This window comes from Cibotium barometz, chromosome 59 (genome assembly GCF_041138505.1).
Source record: "Cibotium barometz isolate CiBa-2024 chromosome 59, ASM4113850v1, whole genome shotgun sequence".
NCBI lineage: Eukaryota > Viridiplantae > Streptophyta > Polypodiopsida > Cyatheales > Cibotiaceae > Cibotium > Cibotium barometz.
The window spans coordinates 35,437,142-35,460,001 of NC_141104.1; the positions used below are offsets into that span (position 1 = coordinate 35,437,142).

The 22,860-nt window shown below is 42.1% G+C and overlaps 1 protein-coding gene across 1 annotated transcript in view; it reads right to left on the reverse strand.

Moving 5' to 3' along the window:
- The window catches only part of LOC147605758 (mediator of RNA polymerase II transcription subunit), a 54,294-nt gene extending 48,743 nt beyond the window's left edge, over positions 1 to 5,551 (reverse strand). Inside the window, exon 1 of the mRNA XM_086793592.1 lies at positions 5,035 to 5,551. Within this exon, the coding sequence (XP_086649718.1) occupies positions 5,035 to 5,449 (415 nt within the window). The 5' untranslated portion in view covers positions 5,450 to 5,551. The remainder of the gene's footprint in view (positions 1 to 5,034) is intronic.
- Between the last annotated feature and the right edge of the window lie 17,309 nt (positions 5,552 to 22,860).

Genomic DNA, 22,860 nt, shown 5'->3' on the forward strand with positions numbered 1-22,860 from the left:
ACGCTGCAGGTGCAGGCTTTCCGAGACCAGATGGTGGATAGCTTGCCAGTAGATGGCAGCAGTTGGCAGGAACTTTCCAGTACTGATGTTGGTAGTTCTTGTGTTCGTCAGTCAAAGGAAACTGAACAGGTCACTTATGCTCTGATGTCTCGTCGTATTCGGGACAAAACCTCCAGTAGCCGAGGAAAGGAAACATCGGTGTCCACCACCTCTAGGTGCACAAAAGCCGGAGTCTTCATGATTGCTGCTGAGGAATCTTCACCCTTCTCGGTCTTCCGCTTGGAACACTGCCTCCAATAGTGGCCTTTCTCGCCACAATCATTACAGGTCCTCTCTGCCTTTAGTTTCTCGCGGTCAGTAACGGACTTCTTCTCAAAAGACTTCTCCGTCGACGCCTTCCCGTTGCCCGTTCCTGAAACGTTCCTCCTGGTCCAAGACCATTGGCACAAGCTCCTCCCAGGTTATGGTGCTGAGCCTGCCACTCGTAATCAACGAGGAATAGAAAGCAGAATACTAAGCAGGCAAGTGGGAAAGCAAAGTGATGGCCATGTCTTCAGATAATATCTCTTTCCCAGCTTGTAGGACTTCTTGCTGAAGAGCCTGCAGCTTGTTAATGTGTTCCCGCATCGTCGAGGACTTTGCAGGGTTCATAAACCCGCATCTGCACTTCCAAGGAAATCCGTTTCATGGGTGATACCCTGTTATACAAAGAAGCCAAGTGCTCCCATATGCCTCTCGCCAGCGTCATGTGCTTTACATGATTGATCACTTGTGGTGTGCAGTTGAGGAAAATAAACGACCGGACCCTAGCGTTGACACGATCCCACATGTGTGCTTGTGCCTCTCGGTCCTTCCTCGTCGACAGTAACTCCCCTTCCTCTGCTTCCGGCCGTGGAACCCCGATGATGATAAAATCAGCAAGGTCATATGACTCCAGCACCGACTCCATCATGACCTTCCAGATGCCGTAATTGGACCCGTCCAACTGACGATCCACTGGAAACGTGGGGAGAGTCGGAATCTTCACGTGCTTCTCGGCCATCTCAAACAGATCTGCCATTGCGGGGATGTACTCTGAAAAGGGTCGGTGGGTGGGAACAAAGAAGAACTAAAAACCTGCAACAAGTAGCTGTCCAGTAAATCAGCCCGCCGTCCTCTTGCTTCTCCTCTTCCCGAACAGTCCCGTACGGTCTACCAATCAGCCACACAACAGTCCCCCTCTTGCTCACACAAATCCCAAGAACTATCTAGAGCCTAGGGCTCTGATACCATGTCTGAATACGCAGCAGAGATGATGACCAGATCTCAGAACACGAGCAAAAACGCATGCAAAAAAATACAGCACAAGAAAGAGAGAGATATAGGCGTGTAACTCTGCTCTATATACACAAGAAGATCCCGGGTATGATACACAAATGGTATGGGGGCTGGGGGCCTATTTATATGCCCCCATATGAGCAGTCGGCCTGCTGAAAAAGGCACTCCACGATTGCATCATCAGTCGGCCAGCACTAAATGAGGCCCACGACTACATACATCCAGTTGGCCAGCAGTACAGAGGTATACGACTACTGTTGGGCAGTCGGCCAATCACCTGTCTGCTGATGGGTCAATCGGCCAGCCACTCGATGCTCCTACCAACTCAGAACTGCCTCCCAAGCCACATAAAAAATGGAAAAAATAGGGGAAAAATGCGGGAAGTGAGGAAAATTGATAAAACACCTCATAAGGGCGGGCACACCCACAACAAAGGCCCTGGTGTATAAATCTAGACAGGAGATGACTTCTAACAACAATATCACTTTGCTCGTGAGAAGATTTTGGCTGGTGACATCTTGCTTGTTTATTGTTCGATAGAGGACAATGCGGTGGACCTCTTCACGAAGTCTCTACCTCAGGCTATGCTCCGGCAACACTCCAGCTCACTGGGGTTGGTTCCACATCCAGCCCCGCTGAGAGGGGGTGTTCGCAGTCATCTCCTGTCTATATAGTGAGGGCCTTTGTTGTGGGTGTGCCCACCCGGAGCTTTTCTCATTTTCCCCATTTTTTCCATGTTTCCCCTATTTTTTTCTGGTCGTTGGGCTGTCCTGTGTTGACCGACTCCTTCTGATTTGGCCGACTACATGTCTTTTGCTGGCCAATTGTTTGTGCGCTAGCCGACTAGCTTTCTTCACTCATGGACATGATATGTAGGCTGTCGACTGCTTTTAGGCTGGCCGACCAGCACTTGAGGGTGGTATAAATACCACCCTTAGTCTCCCACTCCAGGTTGTACCGGATCTTGTGTATATAGCAGTGTTTATACAGCCTCTCTCTCTCTACACTTCTGCGTTTTGTTCTCTACAGCACTTGTCTCATTTTTCCGCTATGCATTCTGATAGGAGCGACTTCAACTGTGCTGGGGATGTGGATTCCCGACGATCTACTACAGGGTATTACTTTACTCTTGGATCTAGAGCCATTTCATGGACAAGTAAAAAGCAACCTGCGGTGGCGCTTTCATCGACTAAGGTAGAGTATCGAGCGGCTTGTTCAACTGCTTGTGAGGTGATTTGGTTGCGGCGGCGGCTTAAGTAGATCAATTTTCAACAGCAGCAACCTACCCTTATCTCATGAGACAACCAAAGTTGCTTGGCTATTGCTAAGAATTTGGTATTTCATGTGCATACCAAGCATATCGAGATCCAGTACCACTTTGTGAGGAAGACACTATCCTTGAATATTGTCCTACCCACGACAACGCTACAAACTTATTCACCAAAGGATTATCTCAATCAGCTATCGGCATTCATAGCAACTCCTTGGGTCTTGGGCCACCCCTAGGACCTAGGACCTGAGAGAGGGTGCTAGCATATATCATCTCTTGGTGGTGGCTTTTCTGGTGTCTATGGGGCCATTTCCATGCTTTGGCATTCCCCATTTTTTTCCTATTTTATGGGCCTTTGATGTGGGTTGCCCACCCTTTTTATGGATATTTTACCTATTTTCAGGTCGTGTAGGAGCCTAGGAGGCAATCGGCCAGCTCATATAGGAGTGTATATATATGTTGCCCTCTTCCTCACTTTTCATCATTCTTGATCATTCTAGGCTTCATTATGGCTCAACATGCCCTGCATCTCCGAAGGTTTGACAAAAACTCAGTACAAAGGGCTTTGTGTGAATATATGCTCGTGTGTGTGTGTGTGTGTGTGTGTGGAGTGCGTGTGTGAGTATATCTTGATACAGAGTTCTACACCCACTATTGGGCACAGATGACGTTAGTGGGGATGTCGTAGTATCTAGTCCATACTATGTATAATGGAGTTGATAGTTATATAGTCTTGTGGGTTGACTACCACGAGTATATAACATGCTCGTTCCTAAAAGGTGAATTTGGGCATGTTCCTCGATTCATCTCGGTATATATATATATTCTTTCTTGATCACTTTGGTGAGCACCTTCAACCCTCTGCCTACGGAGTCCACTCCTCACCTACAGGTTGGTTGTATCCACTCTTTTCTCTTGAGGATTAGTGCATCAACATATTGTTGTTTTCTCTCATCTCTCTCTTGGAGCTTCAGCGATTTTGGCATTCTTTCCGCTGCCCTCTGACAGTAAGGTCTCCACAGACCACACCCAAGGATTATCTGACCTAGAACCAAAACCCTAACAAGGTTGCATAGGCCCAACATCGTCGTATGCATCGCATGACCACGATGGATTGTGGCTAGTGACTCACCACACAACCATAGTTTCACTGCCTCGAACCAACCCCGAGCTTGAGGTCTAATTTGCTCGTGAGCCTGCTTGGTACCGACGGCAGCAAATACAACTGATGTAGATAGTAGTACAATTACAGATGCTAACTCGGCACATTCAGAGCAAGTACATTGCAAGTACATTCGGAGCAAGTACATTGTAAGTACCGGTCAAATGAAACCGGTACACATTAGGTACATGTCAAGTACACCAGGTGCAATTAGGTACTGCAAGTACAACACAGGTATTGTAAGTACACCAGGTACACAGTTAGGTGGTGGTTCGGCCTAGTGGTATGGGATACTCGTGTACCTGTTTGAGTACCAATGACGATAACTCTATATGTATTGAGTATCAATTCCTTAACAAGTGCATGTTCGTGTACTTGATGCTGTATGAGTACTTGTTTGTGTACTCAAACCCTAAAGACTTGTACTACAATCTTTGCGAGTTGAGTGAGCCAAGCCCTAGTACGAGAGCACCCATTTGTGCATGGTCTCAAAGCGACACTTACACATTCATTCGGCTCCAGGTGTCTGAGGTTGGCCGTCACGTCACTTTGACTCATTCGACAAGTCTCCGACATACTTTTGTTTGGGTAACTTGTCTTCATACTTACATTGCATTGGATAACCATAAAACTTGCAACCCAAAAAGTGTGTGTGAATCTCACCGCAAATCAAAGGGATATTGGGAGAATTGAGGTTGCCTAGCAAGAACAGAGAAACTAACTGCCTGCAGGAAAGATCCTCTACTAAATCTTTCAGGCCGGAACCAAACTATGCTAGCATGTATGAAGCTAAGTGCCAGTCTTGGGTAACACCGAGAGAAATCATCGGCTCTCTTGTGGAACCAGACTATGCTAGTATGCAAGAAGCTAAGTGCAAGTATGGGGTAACAGAGAAATGATCCCTTGCTTGTGGGCCATGACCTCTAAAGCTGAACTAACAGAACTGCAAACATCGTGTGGTAAATGTGGATTTTTTAAACAAAAAGAAATGACAGTAATACATGATAGACCCTGATGATGCCATGCCTAGCAAGTGCTGCTCTTACAGACAAAAGCCCCGCCCATCCTATGACAGACAGAGGAGATTCCCCGCGGAACTAGCATGGACGGCTCTGCAATAGGGAAGGACTGGGGAGGGGCTGTTTGTATGTCTGTAAAATTCATTACTTTAACGTCTTTTGAGTTCGTCCAAATGGATCCCTAAATTCTAAAGGTGTATGGTTTCCTTATGAACTTTACCCAAGACGTAAACAGCGGGAGGAAGAAAAGCAAGGTTCACACTCACCGGTAGTTCGGAGAGCTTCCATGGAAGCAGCGATGGCATCACCGATGCGGACTACGAAGTCACTAGCCTTCTTCGCGGAGGCAGCGGCCGCGGTAGGGGGCTCTGCGGCCTTGAGGGACGTAGCACGCTCGAGGGCCTCCAGAAGGATGTCGGAGCCGAGACGGATTTCGGCGATTAGCCGGAGGGCGTGGGCGAGACCTTCCATGGCTTGCGCTAGCTGCTTGGGCGGCGCCTGTTGCCCGTTCTCTGTGGAAGAAGAGGTAGAGGAAAGGACAGCGGACAACGGAGCGGCGGAAGAAGCATCGCCTGTTAACGGAGGGTCCAGCTGATCCACCGACTGTGTGAAGAGCGGAGAGGCCCTCGGGCCGAAGAAGCCCGTGCTTGGCGACGACAAGGCAGGGCTCGGCTGCTGCATTCTCTCTCTGTTGCCTTCTCTCTCGTTATTGCAGTCGTTGTCCCTATATGAACTCTATATGAACCAACGAGTGCTATCTGGTAGAGCGTTGGTCTCTGCTCCCAAGGTCTTGGTTCAAGTCTACCCTTGATGGGTTGATTATAAGCTTGTACTTTGGGTTCGCCAGCCCTCGTCTCGGCAGGGCGGCAGGGCCGCCTTCACCTCACGGAGGCTGAGTGTGTGTTTTCTTAAAATTTCTTGTACCTTTGGGGAAAAAAAAACTCTATATGAAGCGTGTGTGTGTTTGGGGTAAGGTCCAGTGATGATCGAGTATTACTTCCACCTCTCAGTAAGGGGATGATTGGCACAAATAAGGTCTTGTGATCAAGTATTACTTCCACCTCTCATCTGTAACGACACTGCTTGGCACAAATAAAAATCTCGCATCACAAAAAAACTATTTCTCGCTAAGCTCGTTAAACCCGATCGATATCCTAAATTTTTGTAAACAATAATCTTCTCGTTTTATTTTTTTAAGTATGTCTTATATTTATATATACTAGTACTTACATCACGCATTGTTGCTGTATGTAAAAGACATTAAGAAGCGAAACACAAAAATAGAACCCTAAGATCTCTCTAGATAATTGTTATCAATAAACATGCATAAATCAAGCATAAACTCAACCACCCAACCACCCCCGAGCCCAAGGGATACACACATGAAATATAAATGAAATACATCATACCTCTACCTTGATGTCCCATACCATCAAGAGGTATAACACAATCCAATAGCATCATGTAGCTATAGTGTGAAATGATAGGTGAGTAGATATGGATCTCTACACAAGAGATTATAGCATAAGCCTCTAAGCCCCCAAGCCCCCAAGAGATTATAGCATAAGCCTCTAAGCCCCCAAGTCCCCAAGCCTCCAAGCCCCCTTGAGTGTGCCCCATGCCCCTATTATATAGGAGGGCCCTCAAGTGACTCTTGACTTTCCATTTCTTATGTGTGACCCTTGGATGCCTGACCCTAACCTTAACCCTTAAGGTTAGTCCTAACCCATGCTCCACTAGAGCTTGTTCCCATGCTCACAAGCCTAATGTGGGTTAGCCTCCTAGTATATGTACACATAATGTGCATATAACATAGCACACATAATGCACATATAACATACTTCCCCTCTCTCAAAACATTGCACTCTTGCAATGAAAAGAAGGAGAACTGCGATGAACAATCTCAACCGACTCCCAAGTCGAATCCTCAATTTCTCTATCTTTCCACCTAATTTTTATCTTAGGGATTAGTCAACTACAAAGTTTCCTTTCCCTGAATTCAAGTACCTATATCAGGTTCATGTGGAACATAAGATAAATTTTTGACTTCAACGAGTTCTTGAGGAGTAATTGTGTTATCCTCACCTCCCAGTTTCCCTTTCAATATATTGATATGAAAGACTGGATAAAGTTCAAACGCAACCGTGCCAATCCGATGTATAACTCGAAAATGGACCACAATATCTAGGAGATAAATTCAAGCATTTTCCATTGACAAAGTCTGAGAATCTTTAGGAACATTAAAATAAACCAACGCTCCTGGTTCAAAAGACCGAGATGAGCGTCCCCTATCAACATAAAACCGTGCCCTATCTTGAGCACTCCTAATAGAATCCCGAGCTTTGGTCAGCATTTCCTGTATATCACGCAAGAAATCCCTCGATGCATCAAGCTCGATGTCCTTAAGACCGACATCAATAGGTGCCCTGGGTTAATACCCATACATAAGTATGCACGGACTAAAACCAATAGCCGTATATTTAAAACTGTTATAGGTAAATTTCATCATTGGAATATTTCCCAATATGATGATTTTCTAGAGACATATGCACGAAGCATATACACTATAATCTCATTCATACACTCTGTTTGCCCATTAGACTGCGGATGATCAGAGCAATTCACGTTCAAAGTAACTTCCTTGTTGTAAACCTTTCGGAATAAAGTAGGAAAGCATGGCATTATAACAGCAGAAACCAGGGATTCATCGGCACCCCGACATACCCACATCTGCATATGGAATAATCGACGTCTCAAGTTATCCATATCAACATAGAGAGTCATCAACGTCTCGATGAGTTACATATGTCCATTCGTAAACAATCAGGTTAACTATATAAATCACCTAAAGTACGGAACTAGAGAAAGAAATGCCAACAAAGAAAGAATCCAAATTTCCTTATCCGAACACAATAAGATAAACTTGTTTGAACTCTAAAAAAAAGATTTCAACAAGTGAAAATACCGACGAGATTTCCCTCATCAAAACATGCAGGCTATAGATAAAAGAAGTTTATCTAAAGAATGCCCACACTATAACTTCTAGTGAATTTAGAAAATAAGATTGTCTTTGAATGTTGAGGTCAACATGCTAAGTGATGTAAGCAAAGCAACAATCTTGAGCCCAAATTATCCCATAAGATAATATATGTGAGGGATCACTAGCGTCCCATACCACCATGATACCACCCATACATACCTTAACAATTTGAAACTCCCTAGTATGCCGTCTAGGAAAATATGAATAAAATCCTGTATAAAAGGAATAGGATGGCCTTATCCAGACTTTCACATACTAAACCTGTTTCTATATACTTGAGACTACATCAAGGAATAACTCCTTCTGAGTACATCATTAGAAAAGAAATTGAATTATTGGCACCTTTTTAATGATAACTACCCAAAACACAATAAAGCTAGGATAGAAAAATAACTCACCTAGATATATAAGCAAGTAGGTATCCGAGTTGGAATATGTACAAGAGTACAAGGAACAGAGTCCAAAATTACGTGCAAAAAATGAAGGCAAATGCTACCTTCAAAGCACATGAAATTATCCAAAAGATCAAAAGATTCTTATAAAACCATGGATAAAAGCATAGAAGCTTCTTGAATCCATAAAAACCTTAGTTGATCATAAAAATCAATGCATACCATCTAATGGACATTAATCATGCCAAAAGAAGCATTAAAATTAGAGGCCAACTCATCAATCCCCGAAGTATATGAACGTGGTGTCGTTTAAGCAAAACTCCAAAGTAAACAAGTGAAACACATGTGTGTAGCACTCAATAAAAAACCCCTAGACACAAGTGATCTAAGCAGAACCTGATGAGTCCATATAAAACTTGGAAAACATCCAATAAAATCCACCAAAAACAAACCGATCAACTGACCCATGATAGAATTTGTCTTAGGCTTAAGAAATTAAGCACAAACCACACTTAAACAAGTGCAAAATAAGTTATCATGAAAAAGTGTCAAAGGTGAAACACACTTTGAACGCAAATTATAGCCATCAAAAGAAATTAAGGAACATGTCCAAAAAGAATGGCTAAACAATGGTAAAAAATCGTGAATACATTGTTTAGAATTAATCCAAACATAAATATCCATTAATACGAGATATAATCCTATTAATAATATGCGAATAACCCGCATCTATCTAATGTCAGCACGAGAAAACGTACTTCAACATTAAATAACCCTCGAAAATATTAAATTCTCGAGAAAAAGAATTATCATGATTTTTTTCTATTTTTTTCTAATTTTCTAGGGCCTCAAAATATAATAATTTTGAATTCTACCAAACCTATCTTATGGCATTCCAAACCTAAATTTTTTCAAAAAAAATTTAGCAATTTAATTTACCAAAATACCATTGATATTTAAAATATACCAATTTTTAGGATTTCTAAAAATAATATCTAGAATATTCTTAATTTTTCCTGAGAATCCCATCGTTCACGAAATTTTCAATTTCGTCCAACATTCTCAAATCCAATGAAAATTTTTAATTTTAATGGATTTTTCTAAATTTTTGGATCAAAAAATATATTTTTAAAGGAATTTGAAAGGTCACGGGTGCCAGAATGGACACACCACATGCCAAACACCAACCCCACATTTTTCCAAAATTTAAAATAACCTTTGTCTAATTTTTCACTAATTTTCAAGAATTTTTTGAAATTTTTAAATTGCCTCGAACGCATTAAGAATACGAACGGTCAAAAAATTTCGGAATTCCAACAGTTTTCTCGAAATACGGAAAGCCAAAAGTTTTGGGAAAATGAAAAGGCAAAAAAATTTTGGAATGTGAAAGGTCAAAGGTTTCCGGAATACAGAAGGTCAAGAGTTTTTCCGGAATTCGGAAAGCCAAAAGGTTTCGGGAAACCGGAAAGCGAAAGGTTTTCCGAAAGATGAAAAGCCAAAAAATTTCAAGAAGAAATTTTCAAAAAAAATTCAGAGATTTTTTCCTCAAATCCCATATTTTTCAGGCTTTTTTCAAGCTTTTTTTTGAAATATTATCAAAAGGCTTTTTTAAAAAAAATAAAAAACTTTTTTTTTAAAAAATTTAAAAAAACTTAATTAAGCTTTTTTGCATGGTTTTGATTTTTTTCTAAGGGGGGGTGATTTTTTTCGCTCGGCTGTAGCACACCCCCTCCCCCCGGCGGTGTCTGCGCGCATGGAAGGAGAGAGGGAGGGAGTAAATAATAAATCCCTCCCCTCCTTCTTCTCCCCTCTTTCCTCTCCTTCCTCTCCCTTCCATTCTCTTTCTCCTCCCTTCTCTGTTATAATCACAGATTAACTTTAATCCTTGATTAAAGTTTTTAATTAAACTTTTTTAATCATAATTATCATTAATTATGATTAATGTTTTAAAAAATCATTTTAAAGAGATTTTCTCATGAAAAAAAGAAGAAAAAATCAGATTTGAGAGGCGGAGAGAGTCCCACGCACACGGGAGAGCATCTCATGCATCAACACGCTGTCCCCTCTACTGAATTTCAATAGAAAATTGACAGAAATTTGATTTTTTTACTCAAATCTAGTAATTTTCCACTATTTTCCAGGCTTTTTTAAGCTTTTTTTGAAATAAATTCAAAAGCTTTTTTTTGAAATAATAAAAAACTTATTTTTTAAAAAAATAAAAAATAAAAAAGCTTTAAGCTTTACTTTGGAAATTGATTTTTCTAAGGGGGGGGCGATATTTTTCGCCCAACTGCAGCGTAGCTCCCCCCCCCCGGTCGCTTGCGCGTAGAAGATGAGTGAAGAGAGCTCTTCACTCCTCTCCTCTCCACCCTCATTCTTTCTCCTCCTATCTCTTCTCTCTCTCTCTGTTAATCAGAGAGATTAACTTTAATCCATGATTAAAGTTTTTAATTAAACTTTTTTTAATCATAATTATCATTAATTATGATTAATGTTTTAAAAAAATCATCTTTAAGAGATTTTCTCACGAAAAAAAGAAGGGAAAATCATATTTGAGAGGCGGAGAGAGTCCCATGCACACAGGAGAGCATCTCATGCATCAACACGCTGTCCCCTACTACTGAATTTTAGTAGAAAATTGACACAAATTTGATCGCATTCTCGCGGAAAGAACTCACGAAAATGTATAAAAATACATTTTTAATCATAAAATGCTCCAAAAATTTCATTAAAAAATTAGAAATAAAAATTATAGAAATTCAGGGAATCCATTCTATCAAAAATATCCACCATAAACTTTATGGTATTTTTGTAAAAAAATTCTATTAATGCTCGATTTTAACCATAAAAAAAAGGAAAAAATAGCATTAACTCACGGAATTCTCCCGCAACGTCGATTCGTCCATTGAATTGTAGTAACACACGTTCCAATAACCATATCGATGATCCACGTGCAATTCATCAATACAAATCAACAAAATAACATTTTATTAATAAATATTAAAATTTACTAAAAAAATCAAACAATAACAATTAAATAGAGATTGCTCTGATACCAATGTTAAAACCCTAAGATCTCTCTTGATAATTGTTATGCATAAACATGCATAAATCAGGCATAAACTCAACCACCCAACCACAAGCCCAAGGGATGCACACATGAATAATAATGAAATACATCATACCTCTACCATCATACCTCTACCTTGATGTTCCATACCATCAAGAGGTATAACTCCAATCCAATAGCATGTAGCTAAAGTGTGAAATGGTAGAAGAGTAGATATGAACCTCTACACAAGAGAGCATAACATAGCCTTGGCCTCATAAGCCTAAGCCTCCAAGCCCCCAAGCTCCCTTGAGTGTGCCCCATGCCCCTATTATATAGGAGGGCCCTCAAGTGACTCTTGACTTTCCATTTCTCATGTGTGACCCTTGGATGCCTGACCCTAACCTTAACCGTTAAGGTTAGTCCTAACCCATGCTCCACTAGAGCTTGTTCCCATGCTCCCATGCTCACAAGCCTAATGTGGGTTAGCCTCCTAGTATATGCACACATAATGTGTATATAACATAGCACACATAATATACATATAATAGTTCTGCTTTTGTGAGCTTTCTTGGTAGGTAATCCACCCGCTTCTGTGCTTTCGCACATTCTTCTGGCCCTGGTGTCTCTGCACCTTATATTGGCCGTTGCATCTTGACTAGTGAGGACACTTTGCCTTCTTCTTTTGGGCTCATCTCCATAAAACTGAGTTGTGATTTTGGCCAACAGATTGGCCTCTACTTTTTCGAGTGCTTTTTTTGCAGCGCCTCTTTGGCTTGTTGCTTCCATCCTCCAGACCTTGTGTTGTCCCTGCCAAGTGACCCTTTTTTGCTTCCCCTTCTTATCTGAGGTCGCTTCTTGCACACCTCTAGAGTCTTGGGTTGCATGGATCTGGTCACCGCCATGGCTGATGATTTGGCCGCTTGTGTGGTTGGTCGGGGTACTGCTTGCTCATCCAAAGTTTGGATTTCCATCACGTTTACTATAGGTTGATCGGGTGCGGAAGCCTGGGCTCCCTCTATTTCTACTTTATGCTTTCTCCATATTTCACACTCAAACTTCTGGTGGCCTTGGCCATGGCAATAAAAGCATGTGAGGACATGCCTTGGGGAACCAACCATGTCCTTGGGTGGAAAGTTTCTGTGTGGGCGGAATTGGGGTGTGTAGTACTGGTCAGGCGTAGCCATTGGTTGGGTGGATTGGACTATAGCCACCATGGGGGATTGGATTACCGATTATTACAGAGGGGCTCTCCTACCATTGTAGCGGCGGCAAGCTTTAGTTGTATGTGTGGTTGTGCTACAGATGGTGCACTAGAGTTCATTCAAGCCACATTGATCCATAATTGCGACACTTCACACACCAAATGTGTGACCGGACGATAGGAGTGGGCTTCCCACCTTCACTGGCCAACTGAGCCATGACTGCACAGCAGCAGCCAGTTCTTTGGCTGTCCTCCTAGCCTTCTTGCTCTTGGACCTAGTCTTGCGATCTTCCTCCTCCTCCAATTCCTCACTCGCTGTGTTGAATCATCGGAATCATCATCCTCGTTCGAAGTTCTGGATAAGGACGTCTTGGACTTCCTTTTACTCTTGGACTTTTCCTTGCTTTTTCCCAGGCTTACCAACACCCTCTTTGCTCTGAGAGCTAAGTCTATGAGCTGCTCCATGGTGATGGTAGCAAGGTCAGCGCTAGCAATGGAGCATTTGAGTTGCTTGTTGAGGCCCTTCATGAAATAAGAATTCAGAATTTCCTCCATAGGCCAGTTAGCTACATCTAGCCTGCGGATGAGTTTCCAAAACTTTGTAGCATAATATTCCACTGTCATTCTCCTCTGGTTCATTCTGCACAGCTTATCCAGCACAAGCACGGATGTCTTGTCTTCTCTGAAGCGTTAAAGGCAGATGGCATAATAAGTGGGGAAATAGGCATACTCATATTGAGCAACCCAAAGAGCGGCACTCTTCTGGTGTATGGCAACAAAGGTAGCCTTTTTGAGATACTAGTCAATCGGGCCAGGTACATTGTTATACCAAGCAGTGTCGAGCATCAGGATGTGAGCATCTACACCAACCAAGGATTTTCCATAAAATTTGGAATACTTTACATTGACAGCTGGTTGGTGCATCATGCTGTGGTAGCGGAGGGTGCAAGGCTGCAGCAGCAGGGGGTGGTGGTGAGTGGAGGTGGTATGAACAGTGGTGGTGAGGTCGGGGTAGTAGGGGTGAGTGGTTCTTCTTTTGAGTGGGATGCGGGTTGTTCTAGTTCAGATACGATGGGTTGGTCTTCAACTGTCAAGCTTGGTTGCGCTCCAAGTAGTGCTTTTCACATGCTGACATGAGGGATAGGTTTGAAAATAAGAGGAAGAGACTCAAACACAACGGCAATCAGGCAATAAGCGAAATGGCAACAAGACCGCCAAAGTGTTGGCAGGGGAATATCACCGCTTATTCCCACAACAACCTACTGTGAGAATCGTTGGTTATGCATGCAACATACACCAAACAAATAGGGATCTAACACAAAACAAATGCACCACACATATCACTAAAAACTACTAGACTGATTGCAACATTGCAAAAACATGATAACTTCACAGATAACTCTAGTAATCATAACATATGAAGCGCAAATGAATACACAAAGATGTAATCACGAAGATATGACGCGCAAATGAATACACAAAGATGTAATCACGAAGATAAATGTACAAGAGAGAGAACAAAAAAGAACGATCTTGCTTATATCAACCCAAAAAGAGAAATGGTACAATCGGCAACCAGCTAGTACATGTCCCCCTTTCATGCACGCATGTGTGTGAGAGAGTGAGAGGTTGATTGCCTTGCATTGGTGGTGTGAGCGACTTCGCGGCGGCGACATCATGGAGGTGGTATTCGGAGGAATGGAGATTCCAAAGTGAGCTTGGGGAGCCTCAAGGGATGCAGCTCGAAGCATTGGTAATAAGTACCCAATGATTGTTGTATCTATTGCTTCTCCTGTTTGTGATTGGGAGGTGCGGTAGCCCATAACGTTTTTGGCATTGCTGCTGGGGAAACACCTTTGTCTCTTCCACTCTCTTAGAGCTTCAGCTCCCACTATGCAAGATTCACCACTGCCTTTGCATTTAGAATGTGAAGAAACTGTGTAGATAAGGTTTGAATAGTAGATAAAAAAATTGCAGAAAATCGTGTGTTGAATGTGTGGGTGAGTACTTGGAAGAGCCTAGAGGAAAGCTACATTGGTTTTTAGAGCCTAGAGGAAAGCTACATTGGTTTTTTCTTTCAATTTGGATACTTTTGTCACCAATCGTGCTACCGTGAGCTAGTAGGGGTGACACCTTGTTTTTTGTTTTTTCTAAAAATTCATAAAAATTACAAAAATAAAGAACCATTGGTTGTATTAATAACTTGCATTTCATTTCCACTCCTTAGCACGACCATTCTAGATCAATTGGATAGGGAAATAACACTCCAAAACATCATTCTCTTTATGTAAGTAGTTAAACATGTGAAAGTGCAGAAAACGGTTCATGTCGTGAACCATTTCCTGTTACTTCACGGGGTGTGAAGCGCATTCCGCAATCAGCATCAAGATTTTTGGGATTACCTTGCTAAAAATAGGGTGCCTTATCCTGACACATCTCACATAATGAAACTGAAGAATCTTATCACGTGAGATAGCAGTGAAGCGTTTCACGATGTGAATCATTTTTTGTTTCACGACTTGAACCATGGCCTATTACTTCATGGGTTAAGCCTTCACAGCCTAACAGTTCATGCTTTAACACTTCACACATTAGCAGTTCACGAGTTAAGCTCTCACAGACTTAGTTTTCATGAATTAAGGGTTGTCATATCAGTTGTAAAAGAGGTACTCTAATTGCACTATTTGGGTCTATTCGACTCAAATTGAAGTAATTTTGAGCTTAAAAAATTTGAAATGTGAACTCTTAGCCACCCGCAGTGCGAGGAACATTTCATGACGTGAACCATTGCCTATTACTTCATGGCATGAACTGTTCTCTACTACTTCACGATGTGAATCATTCTCAGATTACTGCTAGTTCACAGCCAGAAGAGATTGTTCAGCAGAAAACCATTTGAAAATGTTGGAGTGGTAATTTTACCTATTGAAATACACTCTCATGCACTTGAGGTCCGGTAAATGCATTCGAGACGACCTTACTCCCAATGACAGTGCATCAAACTAGCCAGGTTCTTCCTACAAAAGGAGTGTTGGTTCAAGCCGCTCAAGCGAGAGCACTCAATTGAGTGTTTCAGTTCGGAGGAATCTGATACAAGTGAAGAATCCATGGAAGAAGGGCTACGATTCTCTGACCTTGGAGAGTAAGAAAAACCATCTTTCCTTGCAAGATCTAGTGGAATCTTTGATATGGCCATGGGAATGTTTGGACTCCAACATGGCATGGAAGATGACACGCAATCTGTGGTGGGCACGGGCCTATCAACCAGCGCTGGACATGGTCTAATACCAAAATTACCAACCAAAATTACCAACCCAGCCTTCTAGCTCCAGGCATACTAACATAATGAGGATTAGTGGGATGACCCCCAGGGTTAGGAGGGATAAGGAAAGTGCGGCTAGGACAAGTCAAGTCTTCTTCCCAAAATTGGAGGAAATAAAAACAGACTTGAAGAGGGTTGAGGCAAAGCAACAATTACGATTATTGAGCTTAAGCAAACAAGAGCTCGTTACTCGAAGAACAAGGGAGGAACATAGGTAAATGGAGAACGTAAATCCATTTCAATCACGTGGCAAAGAACCAGAAACATCTAGAAATGCCACTGATAGTATGTGGATGGGCATAACAAAAGGAGCAATACCAACTCTAGAACCCATCAATGAGGAATCAAGGGTGAATGAAGGCCTTGAGATGCAAAAAGAGGAGGACAATTACCTAGGGTATGTGCAGAAGGTGAGGATCGCCTCTATACAAGAAAAGATATATAAGAAATGATCAATGATCCCACATTCTTGTAGGGCATGGAGCTCTTAATCTAACAAAGGCGCCGAAGCCGCTAATAATGAGCGAGGCGATGAGACGAGTTGGCTAGACCTAGCCATAGACCCGAATTAAATAGAAGAACCAATGTAGGGAGAGGAAGAGGTCTAGGTAGGGGGAGAGTATCTCCTCTAAGACCAATTGTGGATCCAAATACAGATTTGAACGTTGTCAGAAGGGCGAATTTGCTAAATATGGCTGTGAAAATGGGCCAAGGTATGGTTAGGGAACTAGGCACTGCCCTAGAATCCAAACCATCCCAAATGAAGCCACATATTATTTTCAAGCTTATGTAAAAGTTCTCAGGCGATGGGGACCCGATCCAGCATATAGACGTCTTTGAGTCAATTTGTGAAACTCGTGGATCAGTGAGTGATGTAACCATGATCCATGCTTCTTTGGCTGACCCTAGAAGGAAAGGCTCACCAATGGTATTGAACCCTAAAGCCAAAGGATAAAGTCAACTTCACTAGGCTTAAGAATGTGTTCATACCAAGCTTTGCTCGAAGTGGTGGCAAATGGAGTCCTATGGCTCAGCTTCACAATATCAAACAAAAAGAAAATGAGTCCATGTGATTTTATGTATCTCGACTCAAGCACTTGAATTCAAGACGCAAGTTAAGGGAGAGGCTAACTGATGATCAGTTATTGCCTTGCTTCTAGAGAGGAGTCTGAGATCATAAAAATGCATGATTATCTAGTGTTAGCTCAATCGGCTACTTTAGATATGTGCTGTAAGCTGGCAATAGAATATGAGGACAATATGCATGAATTGCCACAACTCGAAGATGCCAAGGAAACTTCAGTAGTGGCAGCATCGCGAGTTTTAAGTCACCAGGACACAGGAACCCGGAGCAACCAAGATGGAAATATGACAGTGGAAGAGCTCAATAGTGCCATCTTAGAGAAATTAAAGGTCACAGATGAGAGAGAAGCATTAAGGAATCCTCATCTCTACCCCCGCCGGAGAGATATGATTTGGAGCTCTATTTGCAGACAAAATCACACAAGCACCGAATGCCCTCACCTAAGACAAAGGTAGATACTCTATTGTGCTCATTGTGTGAGACTGGGGAACCATGACATTGCCATGTGACGATATCCAAGTGTGTCCAGCGCTTAGCACAACTGCCAAACCTAGAGCGCCGCTAGCCTTACCACCACCACCAGTGCAAACCACTATGGCTGCAAGGTAGCCAAACCCATCCTACGTATTACTAAGTAGGATGTTCCAAAATCCAAGACGTCGTCTTTGCCGCCATGTGTTCTACCACCACAACCACCACATGCTAAAATCAACCAAGTGTTGATTGAGGAGCCCTTGGACGAGGGTGAAGTCATGCGTACGGTAGAAATCAATAATAATTACTATGAGGAGCCCGCAGAGATCAAACTAGAGTTTTATTATTATTGAGGAGGAAGGAACTCCTAGATTTGTCAAAATACTTGGTAATCAACTGGGCCGATGTATTATGAGAGTGATGATACAAATGCTATGATCCCAATTCACCATAACGGATACCAATCACACTGGCTATCTTGGATGGAGGAGCGGGGGTGAGCATCATTACAAAACGATGTTGGGAAAACTCGGGTAAACCATAATTGGATGGAGCAGATCTAATCGTCAAAATGGCAGATGAAACATCTTCAAGACCTATCGAGTTATTAAAAAACATCAAACTTAATATCTTTTCATTCCGCTACCATCATACATTTATTGTAATGGACTTTTTGCGCCAACCGGATTCATATGACATTATGTTGGGCCTGGCATCGGGTATTTGGAATGTCTTGCATCGGAGGTGGTCCATCTTCTAGAAAGCAGAAGGTGCATTGGCATATCAACAAAAGTCAAGGAGCACCCAGATGTGAAATGGCTGCTCGTGCTGAGGTCTCTCAAGTTTCTAATGCAGACTAGAATGGGAATGTAGATTCATCTTGAGGCACCTTTCTCTCGGATCGGAGCATCCCGGAGTAGCGACGCTTGTAGAGGCTCGCAGCGCAACACAAATCGACAGTCGACGACAGCTGTAGGGCGACCGTATTGTCCTCGCCAAACCACTTATTTCCTCCATGGAGCTGTGCACAGCGGTCCGCAGAGGCCAGATAGCAGAGGTATATGCTTGTTACCCTCTTTTAAATTCTGTTTCCGTAGATGAAACTGTAGATGATGTTTGCGTAGACAAACAAAGAAAACAAAATAGCCTTGGACGAAACCCACTGTTTGAAAACAGAATAGCCTTGGACGAGACCCACTGTTTGAAAACCCTGTTTGGCATGCATGCGATTCAAACAAGAAAAAATCCAAGGCGAAAGAGACATTAAAGAAAAAGTACATAGATACTTTAATGAATCTACTAGAGGAATTTCAGAATGTTTTTCCTGATGATTTGCTAGATGGCTTACCACCATCTAGAGAAGTAGACCATGGCATCGAAGTTATGCCAGGATCAAAACCTATAAGCAAACCTGCGCTACGGAGATCTAACAAAAACGCTTAGGGTTTTTCAAATTTTTAAAATAAATATCTTCATTTGTATATGGAGGGAAGTTTCTAGTTGTTTCATTGCATGTCATTCACATTCTCTTTGTATAAACCCTCGTTTATAAAGGGTTATCCTTTAGCATAATGACAAGCAATATGGGTGGTTTCTTTGATAAAGCCAATAGATTTGATGGATCCAAGTATCATACTTGGGCTATCAAAATGCAAATGGCACTAATGGATAGAGAACTATGGGGCATTATAAATGGATCTAAGAGAAAACCGTCAAGTAGGAACCCAAACTTGATGAGGAAGTGGGAGAAAAGTGACTCCAAAGCAATATCCTACATAATTAGTGGACTCAAATTCATCAAGTGAGTTCATCCTCTAGTCCCAATGAAGCATGGGTTCGTCTCATAGTAATCTTTGGTCAAACCAATGCAGCAACACGATTGTTTTTAAGAAAGAAACTATACAGATTAGAAAATGATGAGAAGACTTCTATGGCTTCTCATATAAATGATGTCAGGTGCTTAATGGATCAACTTAGTGGAGCAAGAGTCATTATTCTAGAAGAGGAAGCAGAGTTTGACATTCCTCTTGATATACACCACACACACTCAATACACAAGAAATGAGTTAAGTTTATGCTCTTCTATTCATGATGAGTGAACTCTAGCTTGTTTGCGATGATGTTTATTTGATGATCCCCTTCCACAACACTTTTATCACGCTATTGTAGAATCAAATTATTTATGGTAGAAAGGAGTGTCTAGTAATCTAGCAAGAGCCTTACATAATATGTGAACAAATGTTGTTTTAGGCTCACATTTATTTAATTAACAAATATGATGCGGCATCGATTCCATGTGTGAGCCTTAATTGAAAATTCAAAGAGAGCATAATGCTGACACATGTGAGTAGCATGTGCTCTTTACACGTGTCAGCATCATCTTTTGCATGCTCTTCATGCGTCGTCAGGATTTGTGTTCTCGATGCAGTTCTCGATGCAGGGTGGAGTTCTCTGGATGCTCTCGATGGAGCTTCTGCTTCATAGGCGTGCATGCTCTTCACACCTTGTTGGGATTCGTGTTCTCGATGCAGGTTCTGCTTCTTTGGAGTTTTTTGGATGCGCGAAGTAGGCATGCACGCTCTTCATGCCTCACCGAGATTCGCCTTCTCAGTGTAGGTTGGAGTTCTCTAGATGCGTTACGTTGTCCTCACATTAGCGTCATGTTGCTATGTTTGGTGCCTTTCGGCAAGCTATATCTGCTGCTTTTGGGCAGACTATGTTCCATGATGTTTGCACTATGTCCAAGTGCTTTGTTGTCATGTGTCAGTCCAAGTGTGTGTGTATCTACTCTTGCATGTATGGTCCTCTCTCCGGTACCGCCACCTTAACGCGCCTGCTGGCATTTCTATGCTCTCCATGCCTCTGACTGTCAACCCTGTTCCTTGTGAAGCCACGTTATGTGAGGCTAACAAGGAAAATATTCCTCCTCGCATCCTCACATCGCCTGAAGGCTCGGTAGGTTTGCAGAATCTCAAGGGTGTCAAACGGAGAGCCCTTTCTTTAGGTGCTATTGTGTTGTGATGCTTACTATTACATGTATAATATTATGTATATTCTGTGTTTAATCTTTGACTGTATGTGAATGTGGATTATAGGCAGCAGCAACACGTCGTGTGCCATGACGAAGAGGAAGAAGGTGGAGGACTTATCAGTTTCGTGTATTGTTCATCTGATCGATACTCCTCCCCCCTGTCCGAAGTTCCTGACTCGTGGCAATCGAAAGATGCTCGAGGTGTCTATGACCATTGGCATTGGCAACACCGATGTCGACACTTCTTTGTGGGATAACCTCGTCGAGTTTTCCTAGCAACAGTGTACACAAGCACTTTTCTCTCTCGAAAGAGGTGGAACGCTTCACCATTTGCACTTTCAAATGGTGGCTTGCATCTTGTCTACTTCTATCATTGCGGTTGGCAAGTCTGTCAAGCAGCACCTCATGTGGAATGTAAGCAAGTCCGCTGGAGCGATTGTGTGTCGGGTGCTTCGCCAAATTAAAATGCACACGTTTGAGGGAATGGTGGGTTATTGTCTCCTCAAGGATCTGCACAAACCTCGTATTCGTTTTCATGCTCATAATGTGTTTGTAGATGAGATGTCCAGAGGAAGGACACTGTAGGTGCAATTCAGTCAGGGAGACCTCAAATACTGGGTATGCCTAACACTGGTAAATGTGTTTGAGTGAGCTTTCGTCTACATGGAAAACTATATTCTCAATAAGTGGCCTGTCACTCTTGGTGTCACACTCTTGAAGATGATGAGAAGTGGAAAATACTTCCCTAGTGCACAATGGATAATCCCTAAAACTGGGAATGGCATGGGCTCTGCTAGAGCTCGAGCTGTTTGGAAGTGCCTCAAAACTCCGGACTTCGCTGATATCTCGGATATCAGAAAGGTCTTCTTGATCACTACATAGAGGGGGAAGCAACCACGTACTTTCTTAATGAGAATCAAGAGAAAGATGAGCATGCAGAGAAAGGAGATGGCCAATTGGAGGAGTAGCCCGATAACCTCTCAAGCGACCAACCTAGTGGTCCGGCCAATCCTATCTTTGTCGAGGAAAGTCCATCAGACGTCGACCCCAACGATTCGTACATCAACTCCTTTGAAGAGAGGGCTGTTGAGTTCCTCAGAGCTATGAGCGAAGGGGAAGACTTTATACTTGTCCCCCCACGGCATGATCTCAGCAGCAGCAAGGCCTTTCCGTAGTGCAGTCGTTTTGCCCCACTATGCTATAAATAAATAATCTGTATGGTCTCTACAGGAGATGTTTTTTTTCCATGTGTTTTACTATGAATAAAACATGGGCCCTATGTCGTGGTCTTTGTGTGGGTCCCTTACAGAGATCTATCGTGCAGTATCATATGTCCTTTAAAAAAAATGCAATATAATATGTTGTTGCGTAATGTTCGAACACCCTCTTTTCCACCGTAGCTTTAGCTAAAGTCTTCACCTTAATTCGTGGTGGGCACCAATTAATATGCACACTTACAGATTTTGTTAGTATGTGGTGTCTTTTTTAAATGATTTTCTAGCTATTTGTGTGCCCTCCAAAACTTTATAGGGAGAGGAGATACATTGATTGAATAATCTTTGATAAGTAAGATGTTTTGTTCTTCATAAGGCGTTACTAGTGTTATAAGGCTTCAAGAGATGAGGAATTAAGCTTTTAGGTGCTTTTTCCTTGAGAAGCTTGAACATTTCTTTAGTGAGCCTATCAAATATTTCTACCATGCCATTTATAGTAAAAGATAGACATTATATCTGATAAGAGAGTATTCTTATTTGTAAGGTTCCTTGAGAAGCTTGAACATTTCTTTAGTGAGTCTATCAAATGTTTCTACCCTACAATTTCTAATCTAAAGATAGATATGTATATCTAATAAGAGAGTATTCTTGTTTGTAAGGTTCCCCATCATTTAATTTTTTCATGAAGAGATGAGGTTGTTTTGTTTTTCATGGATAATCTTTATTGTGTAGATTTTTTAATGTGGGACTAAATTGTCTAGTGGACCAAGTCAAGTTTTTAATAGGAAGAACCAATTAACATAAGAATGAACTTTATGAAATGTCCATGCTTTCTTACTAGACCCTCTAATAAGTTGTTTTGATTGGACATATCTATAAACTTTGGCGTTTACCATATGTTGAAATCCCCTATAGCGATTAACTAATAGACTTAAAGAAATCTCTTCTCTTCCTAGCCCCACTCCCTTTCCATACTCAAGCTTCACTCCACCCTTGTATGCGATATTAGCTAGAGAACTCATGCAAGCTTTCCACACTTACACATACCTTAAATCTCAAGCAAACCCACAAAGTCATGTAAAAAGCAATAAGATAAGAGCTTGCATGAAAAATAAAGCACTCACCATGGAACAAGAAATACCAAGAGAGAAAGAATAGTAGTTAGGATCATATAAAAGAGGGAAAGAGGGTAACAGGGCTTTGAAAGGAAAAAATGGCATTTAGAAGTGCATCGAGTGTAAAGATACATGCCCCTAAATAAAGGGCATCGCACTTATACATG